Below are 20,351 nucleotides of genomic sequence, written 5' to 3' on the forward strand. Positions count from 1 at the left end.
GCATTGATGAAACTGCATAAACTTTGGGCAACCATGCAAACAGTTTCCTATGAGCCTTAATCTAGGCAAGGTGAGTCTCTTCTCTTGATGACCTGAAACAAATTTTACTATGAATTTCACCAAGGCCTATTCAGACTGGAATGGATTCTTGAAATATATGGAACTGTGATTTAAAGACATTCTTTCAGGATGCAGCCCATCCATTATGACCAGTCCTGCTCTTTTAGGAGCTATTGGCACATTTGTGAGTGATTAGGTCGTTATTAAGCTGTGCATGCATAAGGTCAGTTCAAGAAAGAATCTGGTTATCTGCATTTACCATTATTTAGTGCTTAAATGCAGGTGCTCACATAATTGATTTAAGTAATGTACACAATTAACTGCTTCTACGTGTGTTCAGGTCCCCATGATTGGGCTTTACTGATTATGTCTGCATGGAGGGGAAATTCTGTTCCAAGAAGCACTTCGTAGTCTCTGTTTTCTAGTTGTATGGGTTGGGCAGTCTCTGCAGAATCACTGAAAATCCCTTCTATTCACATAGCAAGGTTGCTTTCTGAAGGAGATATGGGGCATTTTGCACTCTCTCATTGCATTCAAACACCGAGCTGAGAAGTAGGGATAACCAAGGAACTGGGGCGTTGCTGGGGGGGTGGTGTGAAGTGCTCCAGTTCTGCCGTGTAGATACAGCTATGTTCCAAGATATTTGTCTTGAAATCTCTCAGGCCGTATTTATGACCATTTCTGTTTGGTTTCCTGTGGTAGTCTAACAAATGAATGTTTTGGGGCAGCAGTATCTGTTAAATTAGGGAATTTTTACGAAATACATGGAAATCTAGCTTTGCATTTGATCTAGGCAGTACGTTGTTTTGATTAAATGAGGCCTCTAGACCCCATCAAATTAACCAACAAGCTTGAAGAGCAATTTTAGCAGAAATAAGACAGATCTTGATTTCAATGGTCCCGGGCAATCTGGAAACAAAACCAGCTGTGGTCATTAGCTGGGAAATAATTTCAAGTAACACATATTTAGAAAACTTGATGCTGCTTAAGGAATATTTATGGGGAGAAATAACTCATTGTCTAAGTGAATTGTTCACTCACTTCAGCCGGGGATGTGAGCTGCTGCAGTGCAGAGATATTGTCTGCCTTTGGTACTTTTTCAGTGCTTTCCAATTTTATCTATATTCCTGGATTGCCCTGGTAGAGGCTATTAGAGCACTAGGGTCCTCAGCACTGAGTCAAAACTTCCACTGTATTTTTCCTCCTCTCCTTTTGGAACTCTTGACTACAGGTAGGCAATTTTTTGAACACAGAACATGTTGTTGAAATGGAATTTGGGAAGTGCTGAGAAGTTCATAAAGTCAGACCCAACGTAAAGAATAATTCTTGCTGGAAAAAAAAGGAAAAAACATTTTTCACTCATTTTTAAATATTGAAATAAACCTAAGAAATAATGACTTTGGCTTCTTAAAGCATTTTTCAGTCAAGAGAGCTTTCACTCCTACTTATTCAGTAAAAAGAATACCAAAACAAAATGGAATATAATGTAATTTTTTTGTATTGACTCAAAATGAATTTTGGAGTTGAGTTTTCATTTCATTGTAAAGGAAACTGTTTCAGCTTGACTCAGACTTTTTACTTATTTATTGCCTTCACCACCACATGGATAAAAATAAGAACTTGCACACCTCTGCTAGATAATTTTCTGTGTCCCAGCCAGTGACCTGAGCGTGATGTGGTATTAGAAGTGTTTACTCCTTTCTGCTGTTATTGTGCCACGTAGTCTGCTGCTTCCTGTGATCACTGTGCGTTTAACAAGGTTCTTGCGTACCTTCGTTAAGTGTCCTCTCCTGGCCCCTATTTTCTAGCTCATCTTGCATTCCCAGTGAATTTTTCCTCTTTGATACTTATTTCTCAGCTCTAAAGTCTCCTTAAATTTTCTTATCTGTTGGTTTTTGAACTTCTTTCTACTCCAAGTGAAACTGTCTGCACTCACACATGATTTGTGAGTAGCTTAGAAGAAATTCTGCACTTTGTAAGCAATCTGGTTAAGGATGGTTCACAAGATTATTCTGGGGCAAATTTCCCTCTGTGGATAAACAAATAAGACAAACAGAAGGTGATGCTGAATATATCTATAAAACACACAGATAAAACAGAAAAATCAGCCATTTTGTTGCTTCTATGCCCCCCCTGCCCCATCCCAATCACTGGTCTTACAAATCCACTCATCTGGTCTTCTGTTGGGGTTTTGTTTAGTTTCTTTTTCTGCATATGAAATTTTAGCTTTAAAATGTGGGCAGATCTAGAATTCCACCCCCCCCTTGACATACTTTTTAAAACCTTGTGAATCAGCTGTCATTCCTTTATACTCTTTTATACCATTTTTCTTGTAAATCCAATTAATGTTGAAAATCTCTTTTCAGTTGTCATTTGTATGCCTGTAGATGCTATAGTGTCATATCAGCAAGAGACGCTTTTTCAGTCAATGCTGCAGGAAAATTTCACAGTACCATGGTGGTTAAAAAAGAAAATCTTTTATAGCGTTATCATCTGCTGTTAAATAGTGTTATCATCTGCTGTTAACATCTAAGAAGTTAGAATTTGTGAAAGTGGAAAAATGTTAGTGGATCCAAGATGCCTGGGTTAACTGTGGCATGTAGAAATCTTTTTTTTAAATTTTGATGGAAATCACGCCCAAATTGGTGATACTTGGGTGTGTCTACAAGGACACCAGAGCTGCCAGACAGTGGTAAGAAAATGATATTTCTGTAGTTCTACTAATATGTCCTTCTGAGTCAACACTGTAAAGCAAGATAAAAATTACTCTTTTCCCTGTCACATCACTCAGGTAGTGAAACTTTGGTTCCCAAGCTGTTTCTCCACACAGGAGTGTACTGCAGTACATACACAGGGCATAATTTTCTTTTATTTGTCCTCTGTAGACAAATCTTGTATGTCACTGATGTCTGAAGACTGCTCAGCAGTCTTCTCTTAACAAAGGAAGTCGGTGATGTCAATCTAGTTCTCTGTGGTCATGGTGTCAACTAAATAAACAGGCTAAATGACTAGCCAATAGCCTGAAAACACTAAGTGAAAGATAAGGATGAACAGGGCATGGGGTCAGGTCTCGTTTTCCATATAACTCTTCTAATACTGAGTTTGAGCAAATTGCTGGCAATTCTTGCATTGATACTGCTTGTGTTTGTAGCCTAATGGAGCAGTAGAGGACTTTAGGGGAAGGGGATTAGCAAGGCAGTAATTTTCTGAAGCATCAAGTGAAATTAAACACTTTTATTCCATTTATAAAATGCAATTGGTTCATTATAGCGCAAACAAGCTCAAACATTGCAACTTGCAGGAAAGAATTCCGTCAACTTTCGAGCCTCAGAAAGTTATATTTTGTTCATTGAATTCTAGTTCAGGTATGCTCTCTGCAAGAGGGAAGCAAAGGATTAAAGTTCACTACTTTGTGTACTGTACTTTGTGACGTACTGTGTGAACATCAGGCCTGTGCTCTGTAGTAGCTGTAGCCAGAGAAATCCGGTTTTAGGCTTTTAGATTTCTGTGGGTGTGTGGCTCAATTCATTGCATACAGGGCTTCTTCCTTGTTGTCCACAGATTTATCATGTATTTCTTCTACATTTTCTCACAAGCCAAGTCACCTCCACGTGAACCTTTGTGGCATGGTCTGGCCAGAACGTTCAGAAAAGCACCTTCTCATTTAGGAGAAGTTCAGCAGTCACAAATGTGAACCTATGCACCATATTTGTGCTTTAAGAGATACTTAGGTATGAGAAGATGCAAACTGGCAGCTAATTCAGTTCTCAAGGTCTTTATGGTGCCTTACTCATGAGATCATTGTATAGATACCTAGATATCTTTATCACTAACCTTGAGTGATATAGATATCTAAGTCTCTTAAGGTTTTGGTATTTAAAGTTCCAGTACTTGGTGCTTAACTTACTTCCAGTACTTTGGTACTTAAAGTTCATGGCAGTCAATGAAGTATCTATTCTCAGGAGCTTTGGTCTTAATGTACTCACAGTTAGGCACCTAAGTATGCCTAAGAACTGATACATGTCCCAGTTGGTGCCTTTCTACATACTTATATGTCCACATATCTTTGCAAATTTGTCTTTCAATTATATTGTAATAGAAGAACTTGGTGCACAAACTAGCATGCCAGAAATTTTTATTTTGTTTCCAATTGCTTAAACACTGGCATTGCTCTGACAAGGGTTTAAAAAAGGCATTTTGAGCATTGGAAGGCAAATTAACATACCGAGCAATTAAAGTCAATTAAAACAGGATGCAGTATAATTAGAAACAGTTGTGTTCACATTTATATTCAGAGAGGTTTGATGTGTTGAAAGAAAAGAAAACAATTCAGGAAACTTTTAATGCCTACAGATGTGATGATGATACTAATAATGGCATTTGATTTCTAAAATGCCCCATTCTCCCTCGCCTCATGAGCTCTTGAGAAGCATGATAAAATGAGCAACTGATGCACTGGGTGGAATGGAATTAGGTGGCTCAACATACTGGGAGACTTGAACACCACCTACAAGTGGTGGCCTTCTCTCCCCTCCCTGCACACAATACACGTCCCTGTTGCAGTACGAAAAGCTTGCAGTTCTAGCAGCCTCATCAGCTGTAGAAGCACTAACACTGAAAAACTGTCAACAATGTCAGCTGGCTCAGGAAGGGTGTCTCTTTCCCACATGTGCTTCCTTGGTATCTCTTTCATTGTTATTCTGGATATGTGTGTTAGTATTTATTGCCAGAAATACGGAGCCAATTGCACTCTATTTATATCCTCTTTCTGCATGGTAACCAGAAAGGATGAAGAGTTCTCGTTCCTCTAAAGCTGAGGGACAGCTACCCTCATGATAAAAAAAATATGCTAGAGGTTGTGGTTCTAGTACTTGCAATAATGTTCATAGGTGTGGAAGGCATTCGGAAAAGCAAATAGAAAACTGTGAAGTGTAACTCTACAAGCCTGGATGGCTGCTGTGGGATTACCGACTGCTGTACAAGGGTACCTTTACCTGACTGCTCTTGGACATAGAGATGAGAGTGGTTTCAGCTTTTCCTTGATGCAGCTGAGTGAGGAAATACACCCAAAGGAACCTGGGAAGAAATCTGGCTCTACAAAATTGCAATCTGTTTCCTGATGTAAAATGTTTCAAGGCAGTGGCAGGATGCGCAAGGTGGCAGGCTGCGAACCAGTATAGTTAATGAAGCATGGTGCAATGACATGTTATTCTTTAATGTTATAACAGATATACAGGTGCAATACCTTCCATGTCATCAAATGTATGTGTGTACTGACTATCCTCTGTTAAAAGCAACTATTGATTTAAAAGAAGTAGAGAAAAATAGCTGGCAAAGAATTAAATACAGAAACATGACAACCAGTTGCTGGCTACTCCATCCTTTCCACCCAATATAAGACTCAGACCAGAAGTATGTCCATTCTGTGTGTTTCTTTTTTACTTCTCATTAGCTGATGATCCATTTTTATTTGAAACCTAAATGTGGAGAGCAGTCTCTTTGAAACAAGGTCTGTTTGAATTCAGCCAGTCATATCAGTTTGCATTTCCACTAATAGCCAATGATAATAAATGTAAGTACTGGCATAAAGCTTTCCATTTTGCATTTTATTGACCCATGAATTCATCAATTGAAGTTCCTGAGACTATGGGAATATAATGGTTGTCTCCATTTCCTGGGAAAATCAGGGTTTGTATTTTCAAAACGGATAAGACACCTGGAAGATAAATAGATGCTTACCTCTGTTAAGGTCAGTGAGAGTGAAGTGTCCAAATATGTCTTGGGCAGATGGACATGTTTGAAGATCTGCCATGTGATATTAAGTTCCTCCATTTCTGAGTGTACCAGCTGAGGAACACGTGGGATGGTTTCATGTTTGGGGTTAACTGCTCAGTGTGGTCTGAAAAACAGATTTCAGTTCATTAGTCATGAAAATATGTTTGAGAATCCTTTCATGGGTGCATTCTGTGATGTATCTCTTTCATTTACATAGGCATGAGAGATAATGAACTATTGAATTTAAAATGTGTGTTTTTCAGGGCTATACAAGTTGTATTTTTCACCAAATGGTTTTCCCCATTCTTGAAGCTTGTTAAGTAATTTTGACTTGTGCAAGGCAGATGTATAAGAGTACATTAGGATATTTTATACCTACTCTGCACAGGCAGAAATGGCTATAGAGAATTATGGGGAGTTAAGTTTGAGGTATGCTGTTATGTAAAGGAAATATTTATAATGAGGTGGAATTTATCATTTAATCCATCTCCAAGTTTGAATAGCTGTACACTGCCCTCAGGTTTGTGATTGTAAAATGGGATGAATTCTGCTCAGTTTTCCTTTAGAAAATGTGACTTCTTAGAATCACAGAATGGTTTGGGTTGGAAAGGACCTTAAAGATCATCTAGTTCCAACTCCCCTGCCACAGGCAGAGACACCTTCCACTAGACCAGGTTGCTCCAAGCCCCATCCAACCTGGCCTTGAACACTGCCAGGGAGGGGGCAGCCACAGCTTCTCTGGGCAACCTGGGCCAGTGTCTCACCACCCTCACAGGAAAGAATTTCTTCCTAATATCTAATCTAAATCTCCCCTCTTTCAGTTTAAAACCATTCCCCCTCATCCTATCACTCCATGCCCTTGTAAAAAGTCCCTCTCCAGCTTTCCTGTAGCCCCTTCAGGTACTGGAAGGTGCTAGAAGGTCTCCCCGGAGCCTTCTCTTCTCCAGGCTGAACAGCCCCAACTCTCTCAGCCTGTCTCCATAGCAGAGGTGCTCCAGCCCTCTGAGCATCTTCATGGCCTCCTCTGGACTCACTCCAACAGCTCCGTGTCCTTCTTGTGTTGGGGGCCCCAGAGCTGGACGCAGCACTGCAGGTGGGGTCTCATGAGGGTGGAGGAGAGGGGCAGAATCCCCTCCCTCAACCTGCTGTCCACGCTGCTGGGGATGCAGGTTTCTTGCAGGTTTCCAGAAAAGCTCAGCTATTCCCCAGCACAGAGCAAACTGAGTTCTGAAAAAAAATGTGGCCATATATGTGAAAACAGAAATTGCTGGGCTTGAGCACTTCAGAAATTTTGCCTGAAGATGCTTTGCATGGTAAGGGTACTATAGCAAAGCACAAGGAGATATACATAACACTTAACCTTTAGGCTTGATGAAGTGTTTATTCCTCAGACACAGACATGCAGGCAAAGCAGTGTTATGAGATGACAGTTTAATAATTACTAGGTGACTGAGAATTCATTGCATATGTTGTTATATAATACATATAATGCAATTAATCACTTGCTATTATGAGTCAATTTCCCCGTATCTGTGTTTGGGATAGTATGTGCTATAGTGTACAGGTACACTATAGTATAGTGGCTGGTTACCCGTCACAAAGGGAGAGTAAATAATATACTTAAAGAGAACTTCCCAGTCTCTCTATAAAAAAGTGTTGACTTTTCCTACGAGTCATAAATAGTTTAGAAGGGAATAGAGGTGGAGGACAAAATTCACCTGTACAAACAAAGGCATCAAAGGCACTTTTCCTCCAAAAAAGGGTTTGTTTTTTATATAATAGCCAAATGGATATGGAAATAAAGTGGTTTGGTTGCAGTTGGAAGGAAATATTTTTCTAATGTTTACTGCTTCTTGCTAGGTTGTATATGTAACAGCCACGTTCCCCTACATCATGTTGATGATTCTTCTGATTCGTGGAGTGACGTTACCAGGCGCTTCCGAAGGGATAAAATTCTACTTGTACCCTGACCTTTCTCGACTGTCTGACCCACAGGTAAGATCATGGTCCATGTATTTATTTTGCTGTCTGACTGGGAAAAACTGCAAGAGTTTCTTGATTTTAAAATTTGAATACAGGTGATTGGTGGATAGTTGTTCATTGTTACAGATTTGGAATTGTGGATAGGGCTTTCAAGCCATCACTGCTTACATGTGTTGGAATATATTATTCTTTTAATAGAAAAGTACCTTGGTTGATAAATCAGAATTCTCAGAAGTGTTCAGGTGCAGTTGCTGCTTCTGCCACTGAGGGGCAAGAGCATTGCCACTAGTTCAATGGGAACAAATTTAACTGAGGCTTATCCATTTTACAGTTCTTTGCTTATTGCAAATCTAAATCTCAGTGAAGATTAGTAGAGAAATTAATCATCGAGATGATTGTTGTCTTTGAAGCAGAAGTGTCTATATGCAAACAAGGAGGAGTGAAGTACTCAAACCAGGAGCCCTGTTTTTTCGTTGTTCCCAGAGTAGATTTGAACGTGGAAATACTGGATTAAGTTGATTTCTTTTTTGGTGACAGATGAGTACAATGAAATAGTTATTATATATAATTTATCTGATATTGAAGACAGAAAATGACAGAAGCTCTACAAAACCTGACATATTGCAGACTGCATTTTACTTACCTGGTTTGGCAATGTAAAGGACATTACACAGTGTTACTCCTAAGGCTGTTACAATATTATATGGATCCTGAGACAGAGATAGAAAGGAAGTTTGGGAATATTTGTCAAAATTAATTTTTTTAATCTGCTTACTGAAAATGTATATTTTGTTGCAACAGACAATAGAGGGGACCCTTCAGGTGACTGCTCATATAAAGTTAACGTTAAACAAGTAATACTTCTACAGAAAAAACAGCTAGAAAGAAAAAGATTCATTTAAAATATTGAAAATTTTAGATGAAAAATTAATCATGTTTCCACTTTTGGACTTTACAATGTTTCCATCATTCTGTGTCAGCGTGGATGGGAAGTGAAAGTGGTGTTAGAATGTCAGTGGTGTGCTGTGGATTTCTAATTTCTTGCTTAGAGGTGGCCTCAGTTCACCTGAGAAATGAGCACAGTAACAGAAAAACAACAGGGCTTCTCTGACACACTCCCAGTTATTTGTTTGCAACATATAATAGACTCAGACTGTAGTAAATATAGCAAGCCAGTCCAATTGCAAGTGAACCCCATGTGTCTTAACTCATTTTAGCAGAGACAAGAAATTTGACTGTCGTATGCTCATCTGAGAGCACGGGTGGCATCTGTTGATTTGTTTCACCCCGCTGTGTGGTTCTGACATCTGAGGTTACCCACTGCCTTAACAAAAAGTGTTCACTGAGTACCCTTTCCTTGTACCACACCATGATGGTTCCTCCACCTGCGAAGCCCATCGATCTAGTATGAACAGGAGATAGTCCTGATGGTCCCTAAATGTTGGTTCCTTCATTGTCCAGCAGTGCGTGAGGCCTGTTAATGGGATTTAGCCCTGCCTGTGGATTTTTCATGTGCCACCGACACCCTTGCTTCTGTTTGTCATTGAGAGAGGGCATGCAAGCTTAAGCAACATTCTTGTCAGGCTACAAGGGGGTTTTATATGCCTATTTACTATACTGTTTCCATTTGTAAAGAAATATGGTGTTGCCATGACAATTTCCAAAGCTCATAGTATTAGCGTAAGCAGTCTGTGAAGTACAACGCACTTAAGACACGTGTGCATGTATCTGCTTGTCCCACACATACAGCTCAGCTGATACTAGAGTGCCTTTCGGGAAGGCTTAATGGATTGCTTTAACAAGCCAACTTTCTTCTCCGTTTCAGTGAGACTTTAACTGACACATTGCCGTATGTCAGCCTTAGTATTTTAAGCACCTTTTTGCAGGAAAGAAGCTGAAGTAGAATGGACCATAATAGAGATTGTGTACACTAATACGGGTAATTTAACTGTAGTATGCATGATGAAATGGGTTTAGAGATTTTTTTTGTGTTGAAAAAAAAGCTATTTCATTGAAATTGAAATATTTTGTTGAGACTAATCAATTTATTTTTGAAGAAATATTTCTGAGTTATGGACAGGATCTCTGGTCATTTTTCAGGAAATAAAGGAAGTTTAGCTTCTCAATCTTAAAAATAGAATTTGGCACAACTCTATTGAAAAAAAAGTAAAATGGAATTGGTTCAGCTTTATTGCAACTTTTAATGGTAACAAGAGAGATATATATATATAGAGAGAGAGAGACATTTTCTATTTTATGGAAATGTAGAATTAATAATGTTCAAACCCACAAATTCTTGCATCAAAGACCCCATTCCGTAAGCCTCTTCTCAGTTTGTTCTAGAGATTTTTGCCAATAAGCAAGTATAGGACAACTGAAGTAACCTTGATATTTGTGCTTCCAGTTTTCATCTTTACTCTTGTTTATTTGCATTTGCTTCACAATATCAAAGCATAATGCATGTGTACTAGCAGAAGTTGTTTTCCTTTGCAGTTGGAGGTCTGTTTAAATAATGTTCCAGGGAGACTACTGTGTCTGCATTAGGAGAGCGGTATTTGAACCGCAGTGCCAACTATGTTTACTGTGGATTAAATAAATTAGGTTTCTCTTCAAGGCTCACTTTAGTTTGAAGTTCTTGAATCTTTTGTCTTTGTGTAATTTGCATTCCATGGTTCGTTATAGCTTTCTAAGCAGCTATTCATCTGTCTTTTCAGTTCCTCTTAGCTTTCAAGTGCTGTGTTCTCTATTTCATTTTTATATTCTATCTTTTCAGCAGACTGAATCCTCTTGGTCTGAAAATGCCATCTTTTGTCCTGTGTATCTGTAAAGCTCATACCAATCACTTTTCATTTTAATACTGGAGTACTATATTTAAGCTTCAGAAATGCTTTGGTTCATCATAAGGTCTCTATAGACTTCATGCTCAAATTGACTTGAAATATGTCCCTCTACACCAGTCTGGAAGATACAGGTGCTGTTTATAGCTTAAATATGGGGTCTTTCCTGAGTCATAACACACAAAAGAAGTATTTTACAAAGTTAATAGGATTGTTATGGCTTTTGTGTGCAAGTCCAACTCAGACTATGGTTCTGGTTGTCCCTCAACAGATTTAAGTCACTTAATATGTAATTGTGCTTGTGTGTGGTACTCACTGCTCCTTTTTGGGGAAAACATTTGGTTCTTTGTAATGGGTTTTTCCAAACGTTTGTGCATGGAAGAGGTTAACTTGGTTAGGGACTAGCAGACATACCAGTCTGATGGATCAAGGAGTCATATTGTGGTCAATGATCTGAAAAACACACGCATGTAAATTTAAACCCTGCTGTAGCAGTGGGTTCTTAAAATGGGGAGGAAAGTAAAAATAAAGCCTTCTTGTTTATTGAGTGCTTGTATGCACAGCAATGAGCATCAGCTTAACCTGAAAAAACCCTTACGCTAGATAAGACACAGTACATAATACAAAGATGACTTTATTACATTGCCCTCTGTCTCAAAAATTTCTTTCTTCCTGCGTTTTCCTGTGTGGCAATTAGGCTAAATTTTCATAGTCTGTGTGTTTATAGAGAAATAGAACATTTTAGAACATTGGATATCTGTTTTAGGGACAACACTTTTTTTTTTTTTTTGGTAGAAAATCACTTAGAATAAATGCACATTAATTTTTTTTTTGCCTGAAAATTGTAGTTTTCATTACGTACTCCTTAATTTTCAGGTTAGCCATGAGTTTATTTTTGCTAGTTATTCACTCCCTCCTTAATATCATCTTAGTATGTTTGAGCATATACATAAAATTATACTTTTAAAAAAATGCTGCTCACCAAAGCTGTAAACAATTGCTATCCAATTAGGCTAATTATAATATACATATATGTGAGAGACATTTGGGAATACTGTATAGGTGTAGAGATAATGTTTTCTTAAATCCTGTTCTGAAAATCCAAACTGGAAAAGTATTGGAGAATTTATCTTCCCTTAACTTTTTATTTCCAACGTTTAATAACGCAGAGATGTTTTAGTGATGAGAGCAGCAGCAGTAATGCCACTCTGATTCTTTGCCAAGAACTCTCCTCTTAGCAGTAGAAGAAATAACCCGGTTTGATTCAATTTTAGCACATGCAGCCTTGGAAGCAAGCAACTATCGCAATGGCATCGCCACCCTGAGGCCAAAGGAAACCTGTGTTTCCAAAGGCAGAGGAAAAGAAAAATTCTCTCCTAGCTTTGAAAGTGGACAAAACTGTTGCGTTTAAACAGACGTGTTAGGGCTCTGTTTTCTTTCAAAAAAAATTGTAGAAGACATTGTGATTTCATTTTTGGGTGGTTTCATGCTCAGAAAATGAAGGGAACTGTATGGATTCCTGAGTAGTGGATTTTAGCCTTGTACTGTATCTATCCAAGCGTACTGATCCTTAAAATTGAAACCTAGGAATTTTCGTACGTTGGCAATGAAATGCTACCTAATTGCTGGTGAATTTTTTGATGATTTCATTTGTTTGGAATGTGACAAGTGAAAAACTTGCAGTCTAATGGGAAACTTACTTCATAGGATACGTTCAGTACTGGATGGGAAGCCTTGTTTTTAAGTATAGTACTTGGAGAAAGGGTTCAGAGGCAGGTCACATGTCCTAAATCTTACCAGCCTTTTAATACCACTAAGTCTAGTAATACCTTCAGCAATTTACTGCATTTTTGACTTTTATAAGAGTTTGTGTGGCCATTTTTAAAAAAAAATTAACTGGAAAAAATAGTAGTAATGAGAGGGGGAAGATGTCCAGTTCCCATCACACTCATGCAGTTCTGTTAACAGCTGTGGAATTTACTCTTCCTTTTCCTACCAATTTCTTCCCATTCTCTGCATTCTTTGCTTCATCAGGTATTCATTTTCTTAACCAGGCAGCTGGGACACACACGCATGTGAGTTGCAGTAAATTTAAAAAAGAGTGAAATGCCAGAAATTTGTACAAGGGTGATAGGTATGAAAATCCTTAGCTGAATTTACTATATATGTACTTTACGCATGTATCTTTGAACAAAGAGTCTTTGCTTATTTGATATGGAAACTAAATTTCAAACCATTCTTTCTATGAAAGAAAAAAGTATTGCTGCTGATTGTGAGGCTGTCGTGTTGCTGTTAAGTAGTAATTCCCCATCCAAACTTTTTAAATTTAAACTTGAAAAAGAACTAATTCTTCTCAAAGTCTGCTGTTTACACCATCATTACAAATTACTGAGATTTTAAATTGTAGGGTAAGCACAGGATATAGACTGGTATGATGTTCAGGAACATTTTGCTGTACAATGCAGTTTATAATCTCCACAGTGAGGAACTATTTCATTTTACTATGTACTATGGCTTTTGCATTACAAATTGTTTATGTGGTTTTAAAGAATAGGAAGACCAACAAATTGCTGTAATGCAGTGTTCTTGCTGAAAGGGCAGTGGTGTTTGACAAAGCCATAAATCACTCCCGGGCTGGAAACTATTCCCATTTTCCCCAAAGAAAGACTGAAGGGGCGAGCCTGGGAGCACGTTTCATTTCCCCTGCTCAAGGGAACACGCATACCGTGCTCTCGCACTGAATCTGCACTACAGTGAGTGGGCACATACATTTCAAAAGGCATGGGCTGAAGACATCCAGGGTCTTCTCCTATGACAAAAAACTGCTCTCTGCGATGCGAGGAACAGCTTAGTGTTTGTTCACCCCACAAACCATTACATTGTGCAAAGATTTTAGGTATATTTAAGTATGCTGTGGGAAAGGCACACTATAAATTTAATACATCATTGCTAAACTGTTAGTGTATGTGAGTGAACATGACATACTTTTTTATGCCTCAACATACAACTCTCTTTTTCAACAGTATAATATTGTGAGTATTAATTTTTATGTAGCAAATATGGTTTCAGAATTCCAGTTACTGCTTTGGAGAGTTATTTCAAGCCCTGAACAAATAGTTTGCCTCCTTCTCACCATGGTTTTATCGTGTGTTTCTTGCTGTTGCTACACAAGCAACAGCAAGCTGAGCAGGCAACAGCAGATTTTGGCAGGTAGAAGAGACTTGTTGAAAGAATGGGGTCATTTTGTAATTTCCCTGAGGCTTTTAGGCCACATGAAATCTCTTCCAGCTATCCCTGCACCCCTTAGCAACGTTGGCAATGGAGAGACATCATCTGGGTTTCAGGGGAACTCTAATTGCACTTTAATATTAGACTTTATGGCTAGTGCGATGTGCCACTGGAGGGAGACAGGATCCACATGTTAGCTCAGTGTGTGAGCGTAACAGGGAGAGGTTTTTCACTTTACAATGATGGCACCTGAAAAGAAGTACTAGATAAACTTGAAGAACCATCTTGTGCATAAATTATTTAACATTCTCGGGAACATTTAAGAATTGCGAATACTGTCATTGACTCCAGCCTGTCAGCTGCTCTAGAAGTCAAGTCTCCTAGCAAGAGAAAAGCTGTTGTTAAAAATTCATTTGTTTCAGATGAAATTAAAAGATGGAACAAAAAATACTAAGTGATATATGGATATTAAGGAGGGAATAATAATAATAAGGGACCTTGTGCACAGTGAGGATAATAAGTGAAGCGAATATTCCACACTGGTTCTGGGACAGTCATAAGTGGGTGTATGATGCCATATAAATAGATACACTGGAAATACATAGTTATTTTAAGAATTGCGAACAGGATTCTTGTTAATCCTGTTATTCCAGAGGAATGAGAGAAAAAAGAAAAAGAGACGGTTACTGCACTAGTGGAATGATGTGCAGCTTGCAGAAAATCTGTTATTTACTGTTCAAAAACTGGAGTCGTCCTAAAGATTATTCTTTGAAGACCTGTACAAAAACCACTTTCTAATCCCCCGGACATTTCTGAGACTCTCTTTATTTCTATCCTAGAACTGGAATAACAGTTGAATTCTCAAAACAATGCAACAAAATGAAGGCTGGGCTAACATCTGCAGCAAAGCAGTAATGGCTAAAGTGTACTGTGTACACCCCCCAAACTACCATTGGAGAGATGCCATGCTGTAGGGGTTGATTGTGAGCCTAGAACGGTCTCTAGCTAAAGTCTTTACAGTAAATAGAGGTGGGTTCACACACGTTTTCCTCAGTAGTCGTCTAGAGGAGCTTAGTACTGAAGTTCTCCCCTGAAGGTATTCTCTAAACTAATGGAAATGCAAAATGAGGAGGAGACAGAAAGAAACAGAGAAGGTGCCTTCCTCCAGGGTGGTATGAGAGAGTTGGGGACTGCATTGAGCTTTGGTCTATATGGACATCTTACAACTAAATGTGCCTTCCTGCTGCTCTTCCCTCTTCCTACCATGTTTTTTATATCTGGTAGCATATAGTTTGTATGACACTTGTGCAGACATATGTGATTTATTTCCAAGGGCAGTATGGGAAAGGGAGAAAAAAGTGATAGAAAGCAAGGAGAGGGAAGCTCGGAGGAGAAGGTGGAGGTGACTGATGATGCTTGCTGGCAAACTGCCCTAATGTATGTGGGAAAACAAGCTGCCTCTCCCATCGTGAACTGTCACCAGCTGCCAGGCAGCTCACAGCAAGGATCCAGATCCAGGAGAGCAAAGTGGAAAGATGAGGACATGGGTGTATTGGCTGCTGTGGCTTTCTGATGCTCTCTACTCTGAATGTCTATGCTAAATTGTGACGGTTCCTTCCTTATAGATAAAGTAACTCCAGAGTATTAGTATAGTTTGTGTTTAGGCCATTGTAACTGGATTGATTGTTGCCTACTTTACCTAGCATTGCATAATTGTTTCTTCCTTATGCTTTATAAATTGTTTATATGTGCACACACACACACACACACACACACACTAAAGTTATATTGTCAAAATTGCCCACGAAGATAAATGGCAGGATGGGATAGTCAACGTATTTTCTTAACTTCAGGTTGTGCTGTGGTGCATTACATGACTTGGGGACACAGTTAATATTATTTTCTCTGAAATAAGAGCCTTTTAAGAAATAAATTTATTCCCGTGTTAATGTTAAATTCCAGAAAATTTTGTAATACTGGAATTCCTGCAAAGGTCATTAATATTTTTAAAGATATCTTCCTTAACTGTGTTCACAGTCTTAGATTTCCATATGGTAACAAATTTCCCCATATGGATGTTTATAAACAGCTACTTTAAACACTGAGGCTCAAATAAACTGAGCATTCTGTGACCATTTGCACCAGAATCCTGGCTGCAAGAATATCTTTCTATGACATGAGAGAACTGAGGCAATAACGTGTTTTGTCACACCAGTGCCAACCAAACACTACTACTTCAATGTAGGACTGTAAATAAGGGTAAGGAGAGAAAGCATCTGACTGTCAGAGAGAGAGGCATTGAGTAAATTTGTTACAAACTTGGCAGGAAATCATCAGATGTTGATGCACTTTGGGACATGGGTTCACTGATCTTTCATTGTTTGTTTGTTGTCAATCCATGTGAGCTTTTCGGAGAACATTTGAATCAAGAAAGCGCTGCTGAATTTGTAAAGAATAGGAGGCAGAATCTGGTTCCTGGTGATTTGCACTTAAGTTCTGTGTTCCCATATTGATATTTTAGCAGAACAAACACAAAGTATTTCACCCAGACCAGAGCTTTAAAAAATGTTCTTATTTTGAAGAGGTGTTTTCCTTTATTTTTTTTTTACTATTATTATTACATTTTGAAACAAAATCTTGTTTAGGAATTAAAAATCAAATGCTTCATTTAAAAATAGAAAAATAACATTTGACCTCAAAATAACCTTTCAGTTCTTGACCAAATGCTTTTACTCTTTGACACAAATCCACAAATATTGTAAATTAAACTGAATCTTCATTCTTCTGTGAAATTAAACCTGCAATCAATGTCAATGCTTTCAGTAGCCCCCTTAGTGTCAAGAAGTGCAGGTCCTGAATGCAATGCCTAAATGGCATTTTTTTTATTCTAACACTTTTTTTATATTGAACTCGGTTCTACTTTAAGTTTCTGCCAGCTCTAGGGCATAAATGAAAGGTTTTTCATTGCCCAGCTCTCTTTAAAAAGGACTAGGCTCACAGCAGAATTTTAGTGAACATTGAGTGGCTTGTTTACTAAAATTTGCCAGTTGGGTATACGGTTCCTGTCACTCTAAAAACAAGTCATGCTTTTAAAATACTCTAAATCCCTCTGTGTAAAATAATAAAACAACATGGTGACTCTGAGGGATGTTCACAAAAAGGTATAGTGAAAGCTGGTACTTTCCCAGCCTGGAGGTCTAAATGAGCTTATTTATCCATCCATGAAGGTGAGCAGAACATAGGTGGGAAATGATTGCAGTGGTTAAAGCACTGAAAAAGGTATAGTTGGGGCATTAGCCTTTAGTGAGTTACTCTCTTACAGAGGAAGGCAGAGAATGTGGCACATAATTAGGGATTACAAACTAAAATGTTCTGTATCTTGATCTTCCCAACAAAGTAGATAAGGTGGTCCAGAGTTGTCATATTTAACATTACAGATATAACTGGCATGTGTAAGCAAGGTTCTGACTTTGTAGATGGCTGCCTCTTCCATCAGTGGAGAGCGAAAGGTGTCTTGGAAGTGTGGTTCAGTCACCCACCACGTGCGTCAGTCTTATAAATTCCTTTTTGCACTAATTCTATAGAGCACTTGGAATGAGGACAGTCTGAGGGCCAGAGCAGGGACAGGTGCCTCAGCTTGAGTGAATGAGGCAGAGGCTAAATAACATCAGGGCTAATTCAGTCCCCTGGATATTTTGAGAATGACCAGGCAATGATTTTCAGTACTGGTCTATCACTGATAACTGTATTTTTATAGTTACATAACTCCACTTACCTGCAGATTTTTAAGTAGTTTAGGTCACAAAAAGGTAATATGTATAGTCACTGAAAAAGTCAGTTGTTAAAGAACCCAGTCTGTCAAACACAGCTCCACATAGTAAAATATTGATATTGCACTCTCTTTAGGTCCAAGAGAGGTGTTTTTTTTGTGGGTTTTTGTTGTTGTTCTTTTTTTAACACTGGCTTAAATTTTTACTTCAGCTGCATAGTCATACAGGTGCAAGTAGAAGTAAGAACTGAGAGCATGTTACCAAAATATAGAGCTGATGAATGCAAGACTAAAGGAGTTGGCAGCAAGTGTGAAAGGGAAAGAAATAAACAAAACCACGGTCTCTTTTTGTGTTCTTTCCATCCTATTGTACTGAGTACTGTAGATTAGAGGTATCAGACAGAAGCACATTGTCCTTCAGATGGAGGGGGATCATGCAAGAAGTGATTCTGAGGGACAGACGCAGCATCAAAGTTGTTTGTGGGTTGGAACGACCTATACATCACTGCATGCTCCTTGCTGGGTGTGAGGAAAAATACCTACCAGCACATCAGCTCTTTGAACATTTCAGATAAACATTTAAAATAAGCCTAGGATATCAACAGTACAATGTTTGTTTCCCAAATTAACTTCTCTAAGACAAATCCGTCACAGGGAAGAGATTACAAGCTTATGCCTGAAGGTCTAAAACAAATTTTCTTTATTACTTTGCCTTCTCCATCCCTCTTTGCATTTATTTATGAAGATTATCTAGGGAATTCATTCTGATTTTTATATCTGTTGAGCTGAATGTTGTTAGTAACTCCTTAGCTAGTGATGTGAGCTTCTTTAAACTGTCAGGTGCAGCCTCAGTGACTTCTAACTGAGAACAACCAGAAAACCCAACATGCCCCTTAAAAAAAAAAATCTTAAGATCTGAGATTGATTGGATAAGTTGTTGCTCTAAGCTTGTTAGAGGAATCTCAGAGATTCTTGGCACATAACCCTGGGTAGGTGCCAGGCTCTTGGTCTGGTTCCAAGCAAATTCCAGCTACTATTCACCAGTAATTAACTCTGAAACACATAGTCAGACGGTACATACCAAGTTATCATCTTTGCATCAATGCAGTGGTGCCCTGCCAGTTGCAGAGCTAGGGCCATGCTCGTTCATCCACAGAATCAGGTTTCCCCGAGAGCTCCTGAGGCAAAGCGATACAGTTTAAAGCCTGTTGGCTACCCGTGACCCACTGCCAGAAGGTACATGGTGGGGTGAGAGAGGTGGTGGGACTCCCAAGCTTCCTGTGCAGACAATGGAAAGAGAAAGCCACCTTTGGAGAGCATTTGCGTTGCATTGTACTCAAGTTATTTGAATGTAGCCATACTTTTGTTATGTATTTATATCCAAATATATATCCTTTGTACATAAGCAGCTAAAGTGAAAAAATGTTTGTGTTTGACTGTCTTGATAGTAATTTGAATCCTTTCCATTCTATTGTCTTAAGTCATATTAAATGGAAAATTACAGTTCTCAAATGAAAAGAGGATTTAAGATGTTTTACTCAAGTGGTTAATGCTCTAGATTAACTATATGGCTTTTCTTAGTTTTCTGGGGCAATTTTTGTTGAGTTAGGATGGGATTTTCCACATCTGTAGCTTTGTTGAAGGCTGAGTGACTAAAATGTGATTAAATTATAACAATTATATACTTTCTTTTCTGTCATTTTGGATTGTTGATATATTTTCAGTACCAACGGTTGAAGGAGTATGTTGCACAAGATTTCAGTTCTCTGTGTTTTGAGATTACTATTTTAAAAAGATCATTAACTTTTAATTGTGTCTTTTATATTTATTCTGCCTAAGCATTCAAGTTTTAATATGCTTGTGAAGGGCAATATTTAGATTATGATGTGGGCAGCGTGAAATCAATGCTGTCTTCAATTAAGCATTTGTGTGACAATGATAGGTAGTAAGTTGTCACTTGGCACCTTTAATTCGTTTATTAAATACTGGTTTTAGTTGGGGGATTTTCAAGAGATATTCCTGTTAAATTTTAAAAACATTTTTCACTTCTCCTTTTGGTCTTCAGGCAATAAATGTTTTTTTAAATTAATAAACTGTAGTAGAGGTACTCAGTGGATATTAGCTGGAAGCTGGGCCACAGTTTTGGTGGTATTGTAGGCAGTTACGTAGTTAGAGTAGCTTTTCAGAGAACCATACTGTATTTGTGATGCTCCTTAGAAGACTGGTGGGCTCGTTAAATAGCAATGGTAGCTCTATAGGGCAGTTTATAGCCAACAGTCACTGGTGGATTTTTTGTGAAAAAGCAAAAAAAAAAAAAAAAAAAAAAAGCTTTTACACACTGTCAGTCCTGAAAATGGAGCACAGCCCTCCTGGTCCTGCAGCCAAGGCACCGTTCCCTGTTTGTGTGGCAGTCAGCCAGTAACTGAGGAGGTCCTACTGGAACCCTGCCTTGGATTTGGCAAAAGTCTATAAAAATGTAGATGTAGTGGCTTTAGAAACACACAAAAGAATGTGCTGTTTCACACAATGAATAACTACATGGTGGAACTCACTGCTAGAGGATGTGGGAGGCTGAAAGTATAAATTCATTCAATTAATTACGAATAGGTCAATTGTGACCTGTTAAACATAAGAGTCCACATATAACCTGTGGTTCCAGCTTGTTTCTGCTGGGGGATTTCTGTCCAGCTTCTACTGGC

General features: G+C 38.5%; 1 protein-coding gene across 1 annotated transcript in view; it reads left to right on the top strand.

Annotated features, from left to right (window-relative positions):
- The window catches only part of SLC6A11 (solute carrier family 6 member 11), a 99,183-nt gene that overhangs the window by 42,007 nt on the left and 36,825 nt on the right, over positions 1-20,351 (top strand). The window contains exon 6 of the mRNA XM_068419861.1: positions 7,696-7,830. Coding sequence (XP_068275962.1) covers positions 7,696-7,830 — 135 coding nt within the window. The remainder of the gene's footprint in view (positions 1-7,695; positions 7,831-20,351) is intronic.

Source organism: Nyctibius grandis, chromosome 29 (genome assembly GCF_013368605.1).
Source record: "Nyctibius grandis isolate bNycGra1 chromosome 29, bNycGra1.pri, whole genome shotgun sequence".
Classification (NCBI taxonomy): domain Eukaryota; kingdom Metazoa; phylum Chordata; class Aves; order Nyctibiiformes; family Nyctibiidae; genus Nyctibius; species Nyctibius grandis.